Source organism: Trichosurus vulpecula, chromosome 9 (assembly GCF_011100635.1).
Source record: "Trichosurus vulpecula isolate mTriVul1 chromosome 9, mTriVul1.pri, whole genome shotgun sequence".
In the NCBI taxonomy this organism is placed as follows: Eukaryota; Metazoa; Chordata; class Mammalia; order Diprotodontia; family Phalangeridae; genus Trichosurus; species Trichosurus vulpecula.
The window spans coordinates 73,756,558-73,774,734 of NC_050581.1; the positions used below are offsets into that span (position 1 = coordinate 73,756,558).

The 18,177-nt window shown below is 40.7% G+C and overlaps 1 protein-coding gene across 2 annotated transcripts in view; it reads right to left on the reverse strand.

Annotated features, from left to right (window-relative positions):
• Window positions 1–345: 345 nt before the first annotated feature.
• TEKT4 (tektin 4) overlaps window positions 346–18,177 on the reverse strand; it is a 62,853-nt gene continuing 45,021 nt past the window's right edge. The window contains exons 4-6 of one of the 2 annotated variants that reach the window (XM_036739728.1): window positions 11,084–11,306; window positions 7,381–7,535; window positions 346–702 (exon numbers count right to left, since the gene is read on the reverse strand). In XM_036739728.1, coding sequence (XP_036595623.1) covers window positions 486–702; window positions 7,381–7,535; window positions 11,084–11,306 — 595 coding nt within the window. In that variant the 3' untranslated portion in view covers window positions 346–485. The remainder of the gene's footprint in view (window positions 703–7,380; window positions 7,536–11,083; window positions 11,307–18,177) is intronic. The other variant, XM_036739729.1, reaches the window with a different exon arrangement.

Below are 18,177 nucleotides of genomic sequence, written 5' to 3' on the forward strand. Positions count from 1 at the left end.
AAGGTATCTTTCTGCTTATTCCCAAAGGCCTATAATCTATGGTTTACTTAATGTGTCCATCATATAATAATAATGATGATGACCATTTCTGTTTATTCCCAGAGTCCTATAATCTATGATTTACTTAATGTGTGTCCATCATAGAATAATGATGATGATGATAACTAGCATTTATATAGTAGTTTAAGGTTTGTTTTATCTTCACAACAACTTTAGGAGGTAAATGCAATTATTGTCCCTATTTTACGGATGAGGAAATTGCGGCAGGCATAGGTCAATTGACTTGTCCAAGGTCGCCGAGTTTTTAAGTGTCTAAGGTTAGATTTAATATACTAGGAGGAAGATGTGCAAAAGTACACATTTTATTTAGCATAGCTAGAGCTTTCTATTACGCTGTGAGGCAATTCTTTTTTTAAGACTAACCAATGTCTCTCTGTGAGTCTTCCTTTGGAATGGGATGGTCTTGGAAAGAGGGGTTTGGGTCCCTACTGGTAGCCTGCCAGCCTGAGGATGGTGGGGTAGCGTGTGCGGTGTGCCATGCACTTCTGCCGGTCAATTAACAGACTATTAGCCTTGACAGAAATTTCCTTCTCCAGGATCATCCGAGTGTCCTCCAGGTTCCTCAGGGCCTGCTCTGACTCGAGAAGCTTATCTTTCAAAGCCTGGATGGACATGTTTAGTTCTTCAACCTCGCTGGTCAGCCTAAATCACAAAGACACATGGGGATAGAGAACAGAAGGATTATAACAAGTCCATTCACCAGAGCCACTGATAAGTGTGGCAGGGAAAGAAATGCAATTACATCTTAACATCCTCTGGTTCCATGAATTCAAACTGAGTAGGATATCAAAGATAATCAAGTACATACATGTGTCCTCATTGTACAGGTGAGGAAATTGAGGCCAAGAGAAGGAGTTTCAATGATTTGGTCATGGTCACCATAGGTAGTAAGTAGCAGGGTTCTAACCAGGGTTAGAACCCAAGCCCTCAGACATCCAATCAAGTGCTATTTCCATTACACCATCCTGCTTGTCCAAGCAGAATTGTGGTAGCAATGAGCTAGCTAGGAAACCAGACCTCTGGTTGTGGTGTCTCTTTTAATGGCCTTAGGTACCTACATAGGGGGGTGTAGAGTAGAAAATGGTGGGTTGTGTGGATGTCATCCATTCAGCATCTCAAAAGTTTATCCACCAATAAAGAATGAAGAAGTCTATTAGATGTGTTTATTCTCATCAAATAGACAGCTTTCTTCTTTTAACAAAAGGCTACTTAACTAAATTCAATGTTTGTTTGGTTGAATTCCACCAAAATGAATCAGGGAAACTGGGTTTCCAGGTGTGCTGGAGGCAGCTCCTATAGCCTCAGTAGAGCTGATTATTAAATATTCAGCGTGAGAAGTAAATATAAACACTTCAGAAACTGATAAATGCTATAAATCAGGGCTTGGTTTATCATTTAGTTGATTGTTTAGACTTTGACAAAGTGATAAGAGAAAATGTTAACAATGAAAATTAAATTTAAAGTATGTTGTGTGTATTCTACTCCCACCTCCACTCCCTACCCTATTTAGTAGGAAAATCCAGCCTCAGTCATAGTCCTGACTCTACCACTAATTTGTTGTATGACCTTGGCTATGTCTCTTTCCCTATCTAGGCCTGTTTTTTTGTCTATAAAATGACCATTAAAAATCCCTGCTCTTTTAGGGGTTCTAATGCAGAACAAGTGAGATAATGGATGCAAATGAACTTTAAAAACTACCAGTGCCAAATGCACAGTTAATGTAAATAATGATACAGTCTTTGACTAAAGATTGCCTCTGAGGCCTCATTATTGTAAAGAGATGATCCTGGATTCCCAGAGGTTAGAGGAGGTTGGGGTAGGGGTGGAGGCAGGGAGCATAATAGGCTCTACCCAACTTTTTGTTTTGTTGAATGATTTCAAACCTCTCTGAGAACCGATTTGGGGTTTTGTTGACAAAGATACTTCAGTGGTTTGTCATTTTCCTTTCCAGCTCATTTTACAGATGAGGAAACTGAGGCAAATAAGGTTAAGTGACTTGCCCAGGGTCTGAGGCCTAATTTGAATTTAGGAAGACGCATCTTCATGACTCCAGGCCTGGTATTCTATCCAGTACACCGCCTAGCTGCCCCACCTATATGTCTTTAACAATCCGTGAATCCAAGTAATTTTAAACATTATTTTTAACTTTTTAAATTTTTTTGGCCCTAGGAGTTATGAACCTGTCTGCTGACTCAAGGAAGTGTGTGGGGGAGGGGGAAGAACCTACATTGATGAGGTCATGAATCCTTTAAATCTTCAGAGTAATGATGATGGTATATGACAGGGCCTTAATCAGTGGTTCTGATCATAGTGTAGCTGACCTGATCAATCATTCAATGAGATAGGCCAGTGAGTCCAATCTATCTAAGAAGAGATGATGTGAAGGCCTCAGGCAGAAAACATCTAATTTGACTTCTTAGATTGGATTTATGGAGGCGAATGAGTGCATGGTAAGCTACTATATGCTAGACAAAATTTGGCCCAGTCTATCCATTTATCCTATCTGAACATGCCCCAGGCATTGTTAATGCTGTGTATGGTATTGACTTGCCCTGTGACAAGCATTTACGAAGGTCCTATTATGTATCAGGCCCAATGCTAAGCGCTGGTGATATAAATAAGGGCAAAACTGCCCTCAAGGATCTCACAGTGGAATGGGGGGGAGGGGAGTGAACAATAAGGAGCCAAGTGAGAAAAATGGTGGTGCAGTGGGTAGAGCACCAGGCCTGGAGTCAGTCTACTCACTGTGTGGCCCTGGGCAAGTCACTTAACCATGTTTGCCTCAGTTTCCTCATCTGTAAAATGAGCTGGAGAAAGAAATGACAAACCACTCCAGTATCTTTGGGTCATGAAGAGTTGGACATGACTGGAAAACAACTGAATGCCAATAACAACATTAACAACACTGCTTACCTCATGGGTTTGTCATGCATAAAGTGTTCTCTAAATGTGAACATACTATAGAAATATTGGCTATTCCCTAGACCAGGGGTGGGGAACCTGCAGCCTCAAGACCCCATGTGGCCTTCTAGGTCCTCAAGTACCAGCCTTGGACTGAATCCGGACTTCACAGAACAAATCCCTTTATTAAGGGGGTTTGTTCTGTAAAACTTGGACTCAGTGAAAAGGCTGTACCCGAGGACCTAGAGGGACACATGTGGCCTCCAGGCCACAGATTCCCCACCCCTGATCCTAGACAGATCAACCACCTTATCTGTGTTTATCCAGATAAGCAAACAAAATCATATCAGCTGGGAAATGTTCAAATGTGGAAAGAATTCAGAGGTGGGTCTATACTGGTTCTTTGACCTGGGTATTGGTGTCTAGGTTTGGATTCACATCTATGTAGATGCTCTATCAAATCCCAGTGGGTCAGGCAGCCTTTCATCTTTGACACACTTGAGGTCCCATAGGGAATCCAATAATAGAGACATCGTTCACATGAGTCTGACTCAAAATTCTGCCAGTTCCATGATCAGTGTAGACACACCCTGTGGTCCTTGAGACCATATCCTTTCTCTGAATGAAGTAGAATTAGTACCATTTTCCCAGATGTGTATTTTTACATTTAATAGCTTAGGAAATGGTACTAGAAAACTACTCTTTAAACCAACTTCAAAGGAACTAGCTTCATGAAAAATCACTGGAGTCCCAAAAGCTTGATGCACTTCATCGATATTTAGAGCCTGTGAATGGGAAAATTTCTAGCTTAATAATACTCATTTTCAATATTTGGAGAGATATCATGTACCTACGTATATACATGTGTATATGTAGATATGTATATATTTATCTCTATGTGCATATATACACACAAACATGTATACATGTATGTCTACACATGCACATATGTATGCATATATACATACATATATACAAATATAAATGGGAGAGCTAGATGGCTCATTGGACACTGAGGCTGGAGTCAGGAAGTTGGGGTTGAGTCATTTCAGTCATATCTGACTGTGACTCCATTTTGGGGTTTTCTTGGCAGAGATGCTAGAGTGGTTTGCCATTTCCTTCTCCAACTCATTTTACAGATGAGGAACTAAGGCAAATTAGGTTGAGTGACTTGTCCTGGGTCACACAGCTAGAAAGTGTATGAGACTGGATTTGAAGTCATGAGGATGAGTCTTCCTGATTTCAATCCACTGCACCACCTAGCTTCCCTAGAGTCAGAAAGACCGGAGTTCAAATCTGGCCTCAGACACTTACTAGCTGCGTGACCCTGGGCAATTCACTTAACTTCTGTTTGCCTTAATCTACTGGAAAAGGAAATGGCAAACCACTCCAGAATCTTTGCCAAGAAAAGTTCATGGACAGTACTAGAATGTGACGGTCCATGGGGTCATGAAGAGTCAGACATGACTGAACAACAACATATATATTATATATATTTTCCCTGTAAACAAATAAATTAATCTTTTGAAAGTGCTTTGCCAACCTTGATGCATCCTATCAATGTTAGTTGTTGCTGTTGTTGTATTTATTGTTGTAGTTGTTATAGCAGCCTGTCTGCGCTAAAATATGTCTCATTTTTCCCACATCCCCTCGGGCATTTTTCATTTTCTTTTTCTGTCATGCTAGCCAATCTGATAGGTGTGAGGTGGTATCTCAGAGCTTTTTTAATTTGCATTTTCCTTAATCAATATTGATTTAGATTCAGGAAATCAATGTCATTCAGACCCAGGTTCAAGTGCTGCTTCTGACACATGGGATCTGTGAGCAATTTATTTAAACTCTGAGTGCCCCAGTGACTTGCTAAGATTCTAAGTTGTACTAGTCCTTTACCCTAAAGAAAGAGGAAAAGTACTCAGATGTACAAAAATATATATTTGTAGCAGCTCTTTTTGTAGCATCAAGAACCAATGTGTACGTGTATGCCTGTGTATGTGTGTGGTCTTCAGCTGCAATTTTGTTTTTATTTAATTTGTTATTTATTTTTAATACTCTTTTTTTTAAAAATTGAGTTCTGAATTCTGTCCCTCCTTTCAGCTCCTCCCCCACCCACTGAGAAAGCAAACAATGTGAAATCATGCAAAACATATTTCCATATTAGCTATGTTGCCAAAAATAAAGTGAAAAAAGTATGCTTCAATCTGCACTCAGACTTTATCAATTTGCTTTCTCTAGGTGAATAGAATTTTTCATCATGGGTACTTTTGTCTTGGGTCCAGTTGCCTTGGATCATTGTATATTGATCAATCCTAGCTGATGATTATTTCAATATTGCTACTACTGTGTACAATTTTCTCCTGGTTCTGTTCATGGAAGTTTTCCCAGGTTTTTCCAAAACCATCCTGCTCAACATTTCTTATAGCACAGTAGTATTCTATTACAATAATATACCACAATTTGTTCAGCCATTCCCCTGTTGATGGGCATCCCTTCAATTTTCAATTTTTGGCCACCACAAAAAGGGGTACTATAAATATTTTTGTATGTTTTTGTATTTATATTTTTATATAATATATATTTTGTGTATATATAACATATGTGTATATGTATATATATAGAGAGAGAAGGAAAAGCAGATATATCTATATCTATATCTATATATTATCTATATATCTCCTTTTCCTTCTCTTTGATCTCTTTGGGATCTAGAACTATTAAGCAGATTTGTAAATTTGCTAGATCCAAATACAGTTTTATAGCCCTTTGCACAGGGTTCAAGTTGTTCTCCAGATTTGCATTTTCCTTAATCAATAGTGATTTAAGATTCAACTCTAGTTTGAAAGAGGCTAGGCTGGAAGTTGCCCCGTGGGATACGTTAAAGGAGGAAATCGTCCTTATGTTGGCATGAGTGCTATTATGGAGCTAACAGATTTCCTTTTATCGTTGGAATAGTGAACATCAGTGTTGTGCTGCAGGTGGGTGTATACACATGGAAAGCCTCTGAACAGAAAGGTAGAGTGGGGAGGTGCCCAGACAGAGCTTGAATCTGGGTTCCATTGATCTTTTCATAGAGCATCACATCACTTACCCCACTCTACCCCTACTTTTACAGATATGGAAACTGATGCCAAGAGGAGGAACAACTTATCCACAGCCATCTGGCAAGGAAATAGCAAAGTCTGGGCTCTCATTTCCTCTGGCCACTTTGTTTCAGCGAGGAGAGCTTGCTTTTCTCCCAGTAAAGTTGTGCAATGATAGTAACAGCCTATTTTATTGATACAATGCTTTACACTTGCCAAAGCATGTTCATCTCACAATCTCCCTTAGAATGGGTTACATTCCCTATTTAAACAGTTGAGGAAAGAAGCATAAGACCTGTGTTCTAGTCCTGTCTCTGACACGTGCTGGCTACCTTTGTGACCCTGAGGAAATCACTCCACCAAACCATTCTCTCAGGCAACCCTTTCTGACTATAAATTTGCCAAATTGTGTGAGTAGAGGAAATTTTCTTACTGGGAGTTCTCTACACCAGTGAAATCTAAATCCCAGATGCACCCTAAGGTTTAAAAAAATACTTTTACCCCACAATACTCCTACAAAGTAGGAATGAAGATTTTTTAATAATGAAGATTTTTTAAATAATCATAGATTTTTTAATAATCATAATTTTATAGATGAAGAAAATTATATTTGGAGAGATGAAAGGTAGTATTAGATTTTGGATTTGAGCCCAAATCTGCTGACTCCAAGTTCATTGCTTTTTCTCATAACCACAATGTTTCTTGTAGAACAATCACCATGTAGAGTCGTTTGGCCATGGTATCCCCAATCCAAACATGTGCATGACTTCAGGGCCAAAGGAAGAGATTTTAGCTACTCTCCAACCTCTCCTGAAGGAGCCCGAGGAAGAATACTCCAACTCAGAGAATATGCACTCTAAATATAGACTTATGGGACCAGAAATCTTGTCTGTGTCTGTTCAATATGTTGGGTATAAGAGGAATTAAAAGGGAAATTAGGTTATAACTCCTCTGGAAGTGTAGGATATTATGTGTGTGGGCACAGAGAATGTTTAACTATTTAATTTCTTCTTTATTTTATATCTTAATTAAATGTTATTGCTAATGGACCTATGCATCTCTAGAATGATCTAAGAATAAAAGAATATAATAGATGGGGGATTCAGACTGTAATCTGAATTATCCCAAAGCAACCCCAATGATCCTCTGATTAGCTGAGGAGATGCTACACAGACACACACACAAACACACACACACATATGTGTGTGTGTGTGTGTGTGTATATATATATATATATGTGTATATATATATATGTGTATATATATATATATATATACATATATATATATATATATATATGTACAGAAACATAAGCTATGAGAAGCCAGGCCATACTTATTACCTGAATTGTACTGCGTCCCTACAGAGTTCCACATTAGACCTTTTAGCTCGCTGATAAAGCCTCGTCTGAGCGACTTTCAGGGGGGTTTCTTTATCTTTGATGGCTTGTTTGAGGGATGCAATGTTTTTTTCCTGGTCACTAATTTCTCTGAGTGTCTGTGGAAGAAGCAAAGTGTTTACACATGAGATTGGGCATCTATGATCACCCCCACCTGTATGGATAGCCGGGAAGCTTAGGGAAAAGGCAGAAGGGTAAAAAGACTTGGACTATGCCTTCAGCAAGTGCCCAAGACAACAGCAGAGCTAAATCAGACTGGCAGATGGTACAGAAGCAGGGGTATATGTATATTCCTAAACCCAGAGGCCTGAGTCTGCAATAGCTTCTCATTCTTCTCTGCACAAGACTCTGCACAGAACTCTCTACAGCACCCCCTCTGAATTTTATCTTTCACCATGCTCTCTGAGCTTGACCAGAGGGAAGAACAAACCCTCTGACTTCCCAGCTCAGGCATTTGGATGGCCCATCACACAAATTTAGGGCCCAGGTTTTCCCCCCATCTACTATGTTTCCTCTTTACATGCCTAAATATTATATCGCTTCTGAGCGTATGTGTCTGTTATTCTCATGGCTAAAGTAGATTTGTCCCTGAAGTACAGGAGACATTTGGAGATGGTCCTGACAGGCCAAGTTTGTGGCTTGATCCCAGAGCTCCATGAGCCAAAACAACTAGGGAAATGAGAAAAGGAATTACAAGATATGTGTAGGACTGAGTTTGGAGACTGCAGGAAGCTTCTGTGTTCTGTACCTCCCTTCTGCTAGTGGAACCCTAACCCAAATTTGTTTAATGAAAGAAATATAACAAGTCATTGCCAAATTAGAAGTGTTAGAAGCTCTCAAAAGCTGCTTGAGTCAAAATGGATAAGTTTCCTGTTCACTTACTACCCTGAAAATACTCTGCTAGGATATAGTGGGGGAAGTTATGGCAAGAGAAGTGTCACAGAATCATGTATCTAAGTTTCAGAGACCAATTCTATCATTTTACAGATGAGGAAAGCAAGGCACAGCTAATTTAACTGGGGGCCTGCTCTTACTCAACTGAAGGGATAGAGGGAGGAAGTAGGAGAGAGTGGGAGGGGCCTAGGACCCAAGTCCTGGCTGCATTATTCACTATCATGTCACAAAACATCCTTCTTCAAGCCTCACTTTGCCCATCTGTAAAATGCAGGTGATCTATGATGAGCTGGAAGGCATCTCAGAGGCCTCCTAGTCCACTCCCTTCATTTTACTGATGGAGAAACTGAGTCACAGGAAGCGTGCCAAGCTAAAACCAAAAAAGGAAGCAACTAAGAGCTTGCAGTAAAGGGCAACTTCACAGGTGAGTAGCTATGAGTGCCACCTCCCTGGAGGTCTTCCAGCAGGCTGCCTGTCCAGGATGCTGTACAGGGCATTCCTGCTCTGGTAAGAGCAGGACCAGATGGCCTCTGAGGTCTCCCTCCAGTTCTGTGCATATAGGCCTCTGCTGACAAAACACAGGCATTGCTTACATTCATTACCATCAAAACTCCCTTAGAATGTGACCTTCCTACAATGAGTCACTCCTACTTTGTGACTGTCACAAATTATCTCAAATGTCAAATTATTTTGAAGCAGTTGAGTGGTATCTGCTTTTAGAACAACCAGTTCGGGGCTTGCTGGGAAAGTGAGGACTTGGGTGACAAGTCCCCAGTGTTCAACTTCTATATCTGTAAGTCCTGGCAGAGGGGAGCCCATCTGGGTTTGGAGTAAGGAACTTTAGGGTGATCTGTCTACGTCCCCTAAAAGGAGTCTTGGGTCCAGACGAGGCTATGATTCTGTGTTGGAGGGGCCATAGAGTTCACTCAGGAGGGAATTACAAATGGCCCTTCCTGGGTGCAGGCCTAACCCTCAGTGCTAGTGCCTGGCTGAAAAGAAAAATTTCACAGAACTAAGACCAGTGATTGGAAGGAATGGAAAGACCATAATCTTAAACACAGGGCATCTGCATTAGGGGGTCAGCTTGGCTACTTCGCAACTACAGAACTATAGATGAAACATTTCACCTCTGTGAATGCCTTGGTTTTGTGAGCCAAATGGGCTAGTTCTTCTAGCCCAGACATCACATGGTTCTAGATAATAAGGAGGTAGTTTTTGGTTCAATTCAAGGAAAACCTTCCTAGCGATCAGAGCTATATGATAGCAGAATGAACTATTTTCACCTATAATCAGTGGTCACTGGATAGCTCCAAGCAGGACTAGATGATAACCAGTCAGGGTTCTACAGAAGGGATTTCTGCACTGGGTGAACGGACTAGATTACCTACGAGGCTTTGTCTAGCTATAAAGGGAAGTTCTATGTGATTGAACATGTCTCACATACCCACTTCTTTCCCTCCTCTTACATTTGCCACTGCTCCGATGTGGGACCTTATCATACCCGGACTATTAGAATAGCCTACTGGATATTTCCCCTACCACAAGTTTCTCTCCATACCGATCCATCCTCCCCGCAGCTGTCCAATTGATCCTCCTAAAGTGCAGATACGATTATGGTGCTGTTTAGTCATTTTTCAGTCACGTCCCCATTTAGAGTTTTCTCAGCAAATATAGCAGAGTGGCTTGCCATTTATTCTGCAGCCCATTTTGCAGATGGGGAACTAAGGCAAAGAGCCTTAAGTGATATGACCATGGTCACACAACTGGTAACTGTCTGAGGCTGGATTTGAACTCATGAAGATGAGTCTTTCTGACATTAGGCTCAACCCGCTATCCACTGAGCCATCTAGCTGTTTATGATTATATGTATATGTTCTCTATTCAATAAATTCCAATGCCTCCCTATCACCTCCAGGATCAAAAATAAAGTGCTTTGGAGTTCAAAGCCCTTCATTATCTGCCTCATTCCCCTCTTTTCTAGGATCCTTCTACCTTACTCCCTTTACTTACTGTGATCCAATGACACTGGCTTCTTTAATGCTCCTCACATAAGATAATCTCCTGAGCCCAGGCATTTTTACTGGCTGTCCCCCATTTCTGGAATACTCTCCCTTCTCATCTCTGCCTTCTGGTTTCGCTGGCTTCCTTCACATCTCAGCTAAAGCCACACTTTATGCAAGCAGCCTTTCCTGATCCCCTTCATGCTAGTCCTTTTCCTCTGTCGATTATCTCTAATTTATCAGAGAAGAAGGCTGAAGTAGGTAGGTACCGTGGAGTGCCATCCACTGCCCTGTTACCCTGTTACTCTGTTACCCTGACTTTTGTCAGGCCCTTGGTCTTCAATGACTCTGGAAGAAAGAGTGAGGCTGATGACTTTGTACAGCTCTGCCTCACTTAAATTCACTCACGAGTCAAGATTTCACCCTGTGATGTCATTGGTCCTCCTCAAAAGCTAAAGACACACAGCAATATCTCTAATTTCTCCCACAGGAAACTGATCGAACACAGTTGTTTGCATAATGTCTTGCCCCATCAGACTTCTGAACTTCTGGAGAGCAAGGATTATCTTTTGCCTTTCTTAAAGCCTCCAGTGCTAAGCATCATGCCTGGCTCATGGGAGGTGTTTAAAAAATGCTTGTTGATTGACTAACTGGACTTTGAAAGCTTTGAGGGCTTTGAGGCAGGGTGAGATGAGGTGTGTGTGTGTGTGTGTGGGGCAGGGGAGAGACAGGGCACAGCTAGAGGTCCTCACTCTATTCAGGTGGTGCTGCAGCTTTTGTTTGGCATTCTCCAATTCCTCGCAGCACTTGGAAAAGGCCAAGTTGACAGTATCACACTGCAGGCGGAGGTCCTCAGCGGTGTCACTAAGGATACTGTTAATCAGGACCCGCAGGTTGATGGACGCCATTTTCTCCCGTTCTGCCCGGTAGATGATGTCGTGGCTAAACTTGCTCCATGTTTCTGGAGTGGTGGCACTAAAGGGGTAAAAGGATGGTAAAGAAGTCAGTATTCCCTGCCCCCAGGGTTTGAGGAGTCATTGAACAAGAAGAGACCTGTTCTTGGAGCCAGGAGAAGAAAAGTTTCCTGACTCCAAGGAGTTTCCACTCTAACTGAGGAAATGAGATATACTTATGCAGACAAGAATTTGTGTACTATATGCCTAGTTCTCAGAGCCCAGAGAGGAAAAGGGTGGGGAGGAAGTGTGACTCACAGCAAGAAATAAACCTGGACAATTTAGGGAGTGGTGGATGATGGAGGTCTTCACAGGCTACATTACCTGTGAGACTTTAACCTTAAATCTCTTTCTATTCTAGTCTGTCCTCCACTCAGTTGTGAAATTGATCTTCCTACAGCACAACCACATCACACACTCAACCCCCCCCCGCCCCGCCCCCAACTCAAACTCCAGTAACTTCCTCTAGATCATAGATAAAATCCTCTGGCATTGGGAGCCCTTCATAACTTGCTCTATTCTTGCCTTTCCAGTATTCTTACACCTTACACCCCGCCTCAGCTACCCTCTAATCTAGGGACATTCTCCTCCTTTCTGTTCTTCACACACAATGCTCCATCTCCAGGCTTTACATATTCATTGGCTGGAATTCATGGAATTCCATGCTGGAATTCTCTCCTTCCCTTCCTTTACCTACTGGCTTCTCAGGTTTCCATCAAGCATTAAACAAAATCCAAACTCCTCTAAGAAACCTTTTCTAATCTCTCTTTATGCTAGTGCCTTCCCTCTGTGATTATCTCCAACTTATCCCGTATGTAGTTTGATCATAATTGTTTTCATGTTGTCTCCCCCCTTAGACCATGAGTTATTTGAGAGCAGGGACCTCAGCACTTAGCACAGAGCCTGGCACACAGTAGGTGCTCAATAAATGCTTATTGAATGACTGACTACAGCACAAAGAAAAAAAGCAGGAGTATGGAAAAAAGAAAGGTCATTGGTTGGTAGGGTTAACCAGATAAGATAAATTGGAGGAGGAAGTATATAGGATTTGAATTAGGCAGAAGAAGATAAGATCTATAGGCCTTTGGGTAGCCACCAGCTAAAGATACTTTTGGCCTTTGACCTAGGGAAGATGGATGAATGCTCCTTGCCAGAACAGAGAAAAGAAAACCCATAGTCAGGGAGATAACTCATGAACTTGCTAGTCCTTCCTTATAGGGACAATTTGGCATCCCTGGTGGACTTGATCAAGGTTCACCTCCTCCAAGAAATCTTTTCCTGTCTAACTGCTGGAATCATCCCTCCTTTACTCTATTTCTACCTTGATATTCTTTAGAGGAGTATAGTAGTTGGCTTCTTATGTTCAAGTATATGTAAGATGTGGGGAAGAGGTTTCAGCATTCTGGCTGAGCTGCTAGACTTTATAAAGAATGATCTAGCTAGGTAAGGGTCCCAACTTTTAGTCTCAGAGAAGTATCTAGTGGGAAAAAACCCTTCCTTGGTGTCAGAGGGCCCTGTGTTCATATACTGTCAGTTTTCATTACTACCTGCATAACCTGGTATATAGAGTTGAACCTCTCTGAGCCTCAATCTCTTTCTCTGTGAAGCTAGGGAGTTGAGTTGGACTACAAGGTTTTCATGGTTCTTTCCTGCTCTAAATCTATTATATATTGGAAGATCTAGGTTGTATAGGGCATTGAGCCCCTTAGCCTCTCTAGGGGCCAGAGAGAAAGGCAAGAGAGAGGTGTTAAGCTCTTCACTGAAGTCCCTAAAAACCCTTTGACTAAAACACCAAACAAACAAAAAAAATATAGTTCATGGCTACAATGTACCCAGAGAAGATCCTGGTGTCCGCCTAAGGTACATAAATGCAATACAAATCAGGCCTTTGAATGGGTCCACTGTGCTCATACAGCAGAGGAGAGAAATAGTTTCCAGAAAGAATATTTACTTTTCCCTTTCTATAGCCCTGGGTGGGTTTGGCTACCAGTTGTGATTCAGTCTCTTGGTTTTGACTTGGGCTTAGGGTCACTGCCTTAGATTTCTGTCACTTTGGCTTACAAGACCTTTGAAGGCATGCATAATTCCTTTTTTGTGGGAGAAGAGCACCTACTATTACACCTATTGATTCTCAAAAGAAAAATAATTTCCTTAATTGGAATGAATTCGATACCCTCCATATACCTCATTCAGTCTTCTGCTTAGGTCTACCCCCATACCATGACCCCAGATCCTTGTCCCCTTCCACACAATACTTTCTCTGGCCACTCCCCAGATAGGTCCAATTTCGTTTTTTTAGAGGCAGATGCCAAAACCTTATCAATTTCTATACTAGGGGTTCTTAACTTTTTAATCTAATGGATCCTTTTAGCAATCTGGTAAAACCTATGGACACCTCAGAATAATGTTTTATTTAATTAAGGGAATACTAATTTTCAGTTAAAAGTTGATGAAAGTAAGGATGTATTTTTTTCATCCAAGTGCACAGCCCCCTGACATCTCTCCAAAGACCATGGACCTCAGGTTAAGAACCCCTGCTCTATATAATATCTGGCGAAGTTCTGAACACCAGATTCACAGTTTCTTCTGACCTATCCTCTCTATCTGAAACCACACGCTGAGGGATATGCAGCCTTGGAGATTCTTTTGAACCTCTGCTAGCTAGACAAGTATTGAACAGAGTCCTAGATCTAGAAGGGGGGTCAGCAAGACCTGAGTTTGAGTCCAACTACAGACACTTACTGGATGTATGTCTCTGGGCAATTCACTTGACCTCTCTCTGTTTCAGTTCCCTCATGAGTAAAATAATAAGGCTGGAACTAATGGCCTCTACAATCCTTTCTGTCTCTGAATCTGTAATACTATGAATCTCCCCCTTCTTGTTTCACTCTTGTCCAAAAGACTGGCTTGCACTCTTCTAGCTTCACCAGCATTCCTTGAACATCTGTCACCTTTAGCAATGCACACCAAGAAAGAGAGGAAAAAAAATACACTACAGAAAAATCTATTTTTTCACTTACCCCAGACCCCCGGTGTGGATTAAAAGGCCTCACATAAACCAGCTCCTCTCTGGGATAAACTAGGGGGATGGAAGCAAGAAGCCCATGTGGCAGTGGTGGCTTGCCACCTGTTGGTCACTGGAAGAAACTACATAGCATGCCAATTCTCAAAAGGATGTGAATACACTATATACAGAGTGTGAGAGTGATGGAGACGTAGATTCTCTGAGTGTCACAAGATGATATCATCTGTGAATCGTGGGAGTTCCTCTAAGGAGACCAAGGGCAAGAGTTACAGCAGCATTCTACCAAAGTAGTGATGACCTAGGGAGGCAGCAGGAGACCTGAGTTCTAGACATTTACTAGCTAGAGAGATGGGCAAGTTACTTTCTTTCTCCAAACTAATTTCCCTCCTTTATAGTCAGTCATTTAGTCAATTAGCACTTATTAAACATCTGCTATATGCTAGGCCCTGGGTTAAGTGCTGGAAACACAAAGGAAGGCAGAAGAAGATAGTTGCTACACTTAAGGAGCTCACAGCCTAAGAAAGGAGAGAAAATATGCAAACAATTGTGTACAAACAAGATGTATCCAGGATAAGATGGAGATTAAGGAGGATCAGGAAAACTTTCTCAGGAGAGGTGGGATTTTCGATGAGACTTGAAGGGAAACCAGGAGGCAGGGTGAGGAAGGAGAGCATCCTGGACATGGGGTATGAAATGCCCAGAGTTGGAAAATATAATGTCCTATGTTCAGAAGCTGATGTCACTGGAGAGCAGAGTATAAGAAGACTGGAAAGGTAGGAAAGAACCAGGTTGTAGAAGGCTTTGAACTCAATTCAACAAGTATTTATAAAGCCCAGACTATTTTAGGTGCTTTTCAAGGTTACAGAGACACAAATACACAATTAGCCCCTATTTTCAAGGGGTTAAAAATGAGGGGTGTGGATTTTTAGGTTGCTTCTCAGCATTAGAAATCTCTCTGAGTGCAACCTCTATTAGCTGTTAAAGTTTGGCACTTGTAGTCCTTACCTCACAAAGTTTTTGAGAAGAAAGAAATTTGTAAACCTGTGAGCTCTATGGAAATGTGAGTTATGATGATGGAGTCCATAATATGTGGAAATTTCCCTTTTGTGGGTCTTTCTTTTAAATACCTGGGTTATTGTCAAGGGAAATCCTCTTCACCCAATCCACGTGTTACCCATTCAATAGATACTAACTGACGTGCAATTTATACAGACTCCTGTGCTTGGCACCAGAAGGTTGGGGGTAAGGTAGAACACAAAAGTAGAGAAGAGATGGGATCTCTTTCTTCAGGGATCTCACGAATTATAGTAGGAGCTAAGCCACAGACTTGCATAACTACAATATAATTGCTTGTACAGTACAATTAAGATTAGTACAATTCTAAGAATAATAAGTTCTTTGAAGACAGATCTTCTGGTTGTTGTCTTTGTCTTTTGTATCCCCAATACCTACCTGGTTGCCATACCTGTAGTGAGCCCTTAATAAAAGGTTGTTGAATTGAACTACAGCATAAGACAGAGGGAAAAATGCCAAAGGAGAAGTTACAAAAAAAAAGTGGTCAAGGAATTCACAGTTAGGAAAGGATACTTTTGGCTGTGGAGATCTGGGAAAGCTTTCTGGAGAAGTCAGAACCTCAGCTGGGTCTTGAAAGAAGAGTTGGCACTAAAGAATTAGAAACTGAGGAAATGCCCATCAACTGGGGAATGGCTGAACAAGTTGACTGTGTGAACAATATGACTGTAATGAAATACTATTGTGCTATAAGAAATAATGAGCAGGTGGATTTCAGAAAAACCTGGAATGACTTAAATGAACTGATGCTGATTCAAGCGAGCGGAACCAGGAGAACATTGTACGATATTGTGCGATGATCAACTATGATAGACTTAGCTCTCCTCGGCAACACAATGATCCAAGACAATTCCAAAAGACTCATGGTGGAAAATGCCATCCACATCCAGAGAAAGAACTATGGAGTTTGAACGCAGATTGAAGCATATTATATTCACTTTTTAAAAAACTTTTTTAAAAAAATAGTTTCCCCCTTTTGTTCTGTTTCTTTTTTTACCACGTGACTAATACGGAAATATGTTTAATATGATTGTACATGTATTATGAAATCTATATCAGATTGCTTGCCATCTTGGGGAAAGGAGAGAGCAGGGAGAAAAATTTGGAACTCAATCTTATAAAAAAATGAATGTTGAAAACTATCTTTACATGGAAATGGAAAAAAATACTATTTACAAAAAACAGAAGGCTTGGCCTTCAATAAATTGAGATGTGGAAGGAAATATATTCCAGGCACAGGGGAAAACATGAACAAGGGCACTTCAGGAAGAAAGCATGTGATGTGAACCATGAACAGTGAACTAATTTGGCTAAAAGTAGAAGGAAGTAGCATGTGATGAGTCTGGGAAGCTAAGCTTGGGGCCAGAATGTTGAGGACCTTGAATCCAGACTTGAGAGATTAGCCTTTTTTTAATTGTAAATTTCTCTTATATTTCAAGTAAAATAAAACCTTTTTTAGCATTCATTTTTACAAGATTTCAGGTTCCAAATTTTCTCCCTCCCTCTCCTTCTTCTGAAAATGGTAGGCAGCTTGATAAAGTTTATACATGTGCTATCATGTAAAAAATAATTTCCATATTAGTCACAGTTGTGAAAGAAGAAAGATTTAAAAGAAAACACAAGAAAAACTAAAATAAGTGGAAAAAAACATGCTTCATTCTGCTTTCAGAGTCCATCAGTTTTTTATCTGGATATATATATAGTATTTTCCTTTCCGACTCCTTTGTATTTGTCTTAGATCATTGTGTTGTTGAGCAGAACTGAGTCATTCATAGTTGACCATCACACAATGTTATTGATACAATGTTTTCCTAGTTCTGCTCATTTCACTTTGCATCAGTTCGTATAAGTCTTTCCAGGATTTGCTGAAATATGTCTGTTCATCATTTCTTATTGCACCATAGCATTCCATTACATTCATATTCCACAGTTTGTTCAGCCATTCCCCATCTGACAGTTATCCCCTCAGTTTCCAATATTTTGTCACCACAAAAAGGGCTGCTATAAATATTTTTGTACCTTTTCCCTTTATCTCTTTGGGATACAGACCTAGTAGTGGCATTGCTAGATCAAAGGGTATCCACAGTTTGGTTGCCCTTTAAGTATAGTTCCAAATCGCTCTTCATAATAGTTGGATCAGTTCACAACCCCATCAACAATGCATCAGTGTCCCAATTTTCCCACATCCTCTCCAAAATTTACCATTTTCCTTTTTTGTCATATTAGCCAATCTGATAGGTGTGAGGTGGTATCTCAGAGTTATTTAATTTGTATTTCTCTAATGAAAAGTAATTCAGAGCACTTCTTCATGTGCCTATAGAGAGTTTTGACTTCTTCATCTAAAAACTGCCCATTTATATCCTTTGACCACTTATCATTTAGGGAATGGCTTATATTCTTTTTTTTTCTTTTTTTTTCCTTTTCTTTTTTTTCTTTTTAGTTTGCAACACACAGTTCTACATAATTTTGAGTTCCAGATTTTCTTCCCTCGCTCCCCCCTCCCTCCCCAGGACGGCATGGAATCCCATATAACTTCCATGTATAACTTCTTAGTTTTACACACTTGTCAAGTTGTGGAGAAGAACCATGACCAATGGAATGAATCATAAGAAAGAAGAAACAGAACCAAAAAAAAAATACAACCCAAAAACAAATACAAAAGAGAGAAAAAAGGGGCGGGGGGAGAAAAAGGCAAGCCTGAAGTGTGCCTTGATCTGCATTCATACTTCATAGTTCTTTCTCTGGATATAGATAGCACTCTCCACCGTGAATCCTTTGGAGCTATCTCTGCACATTG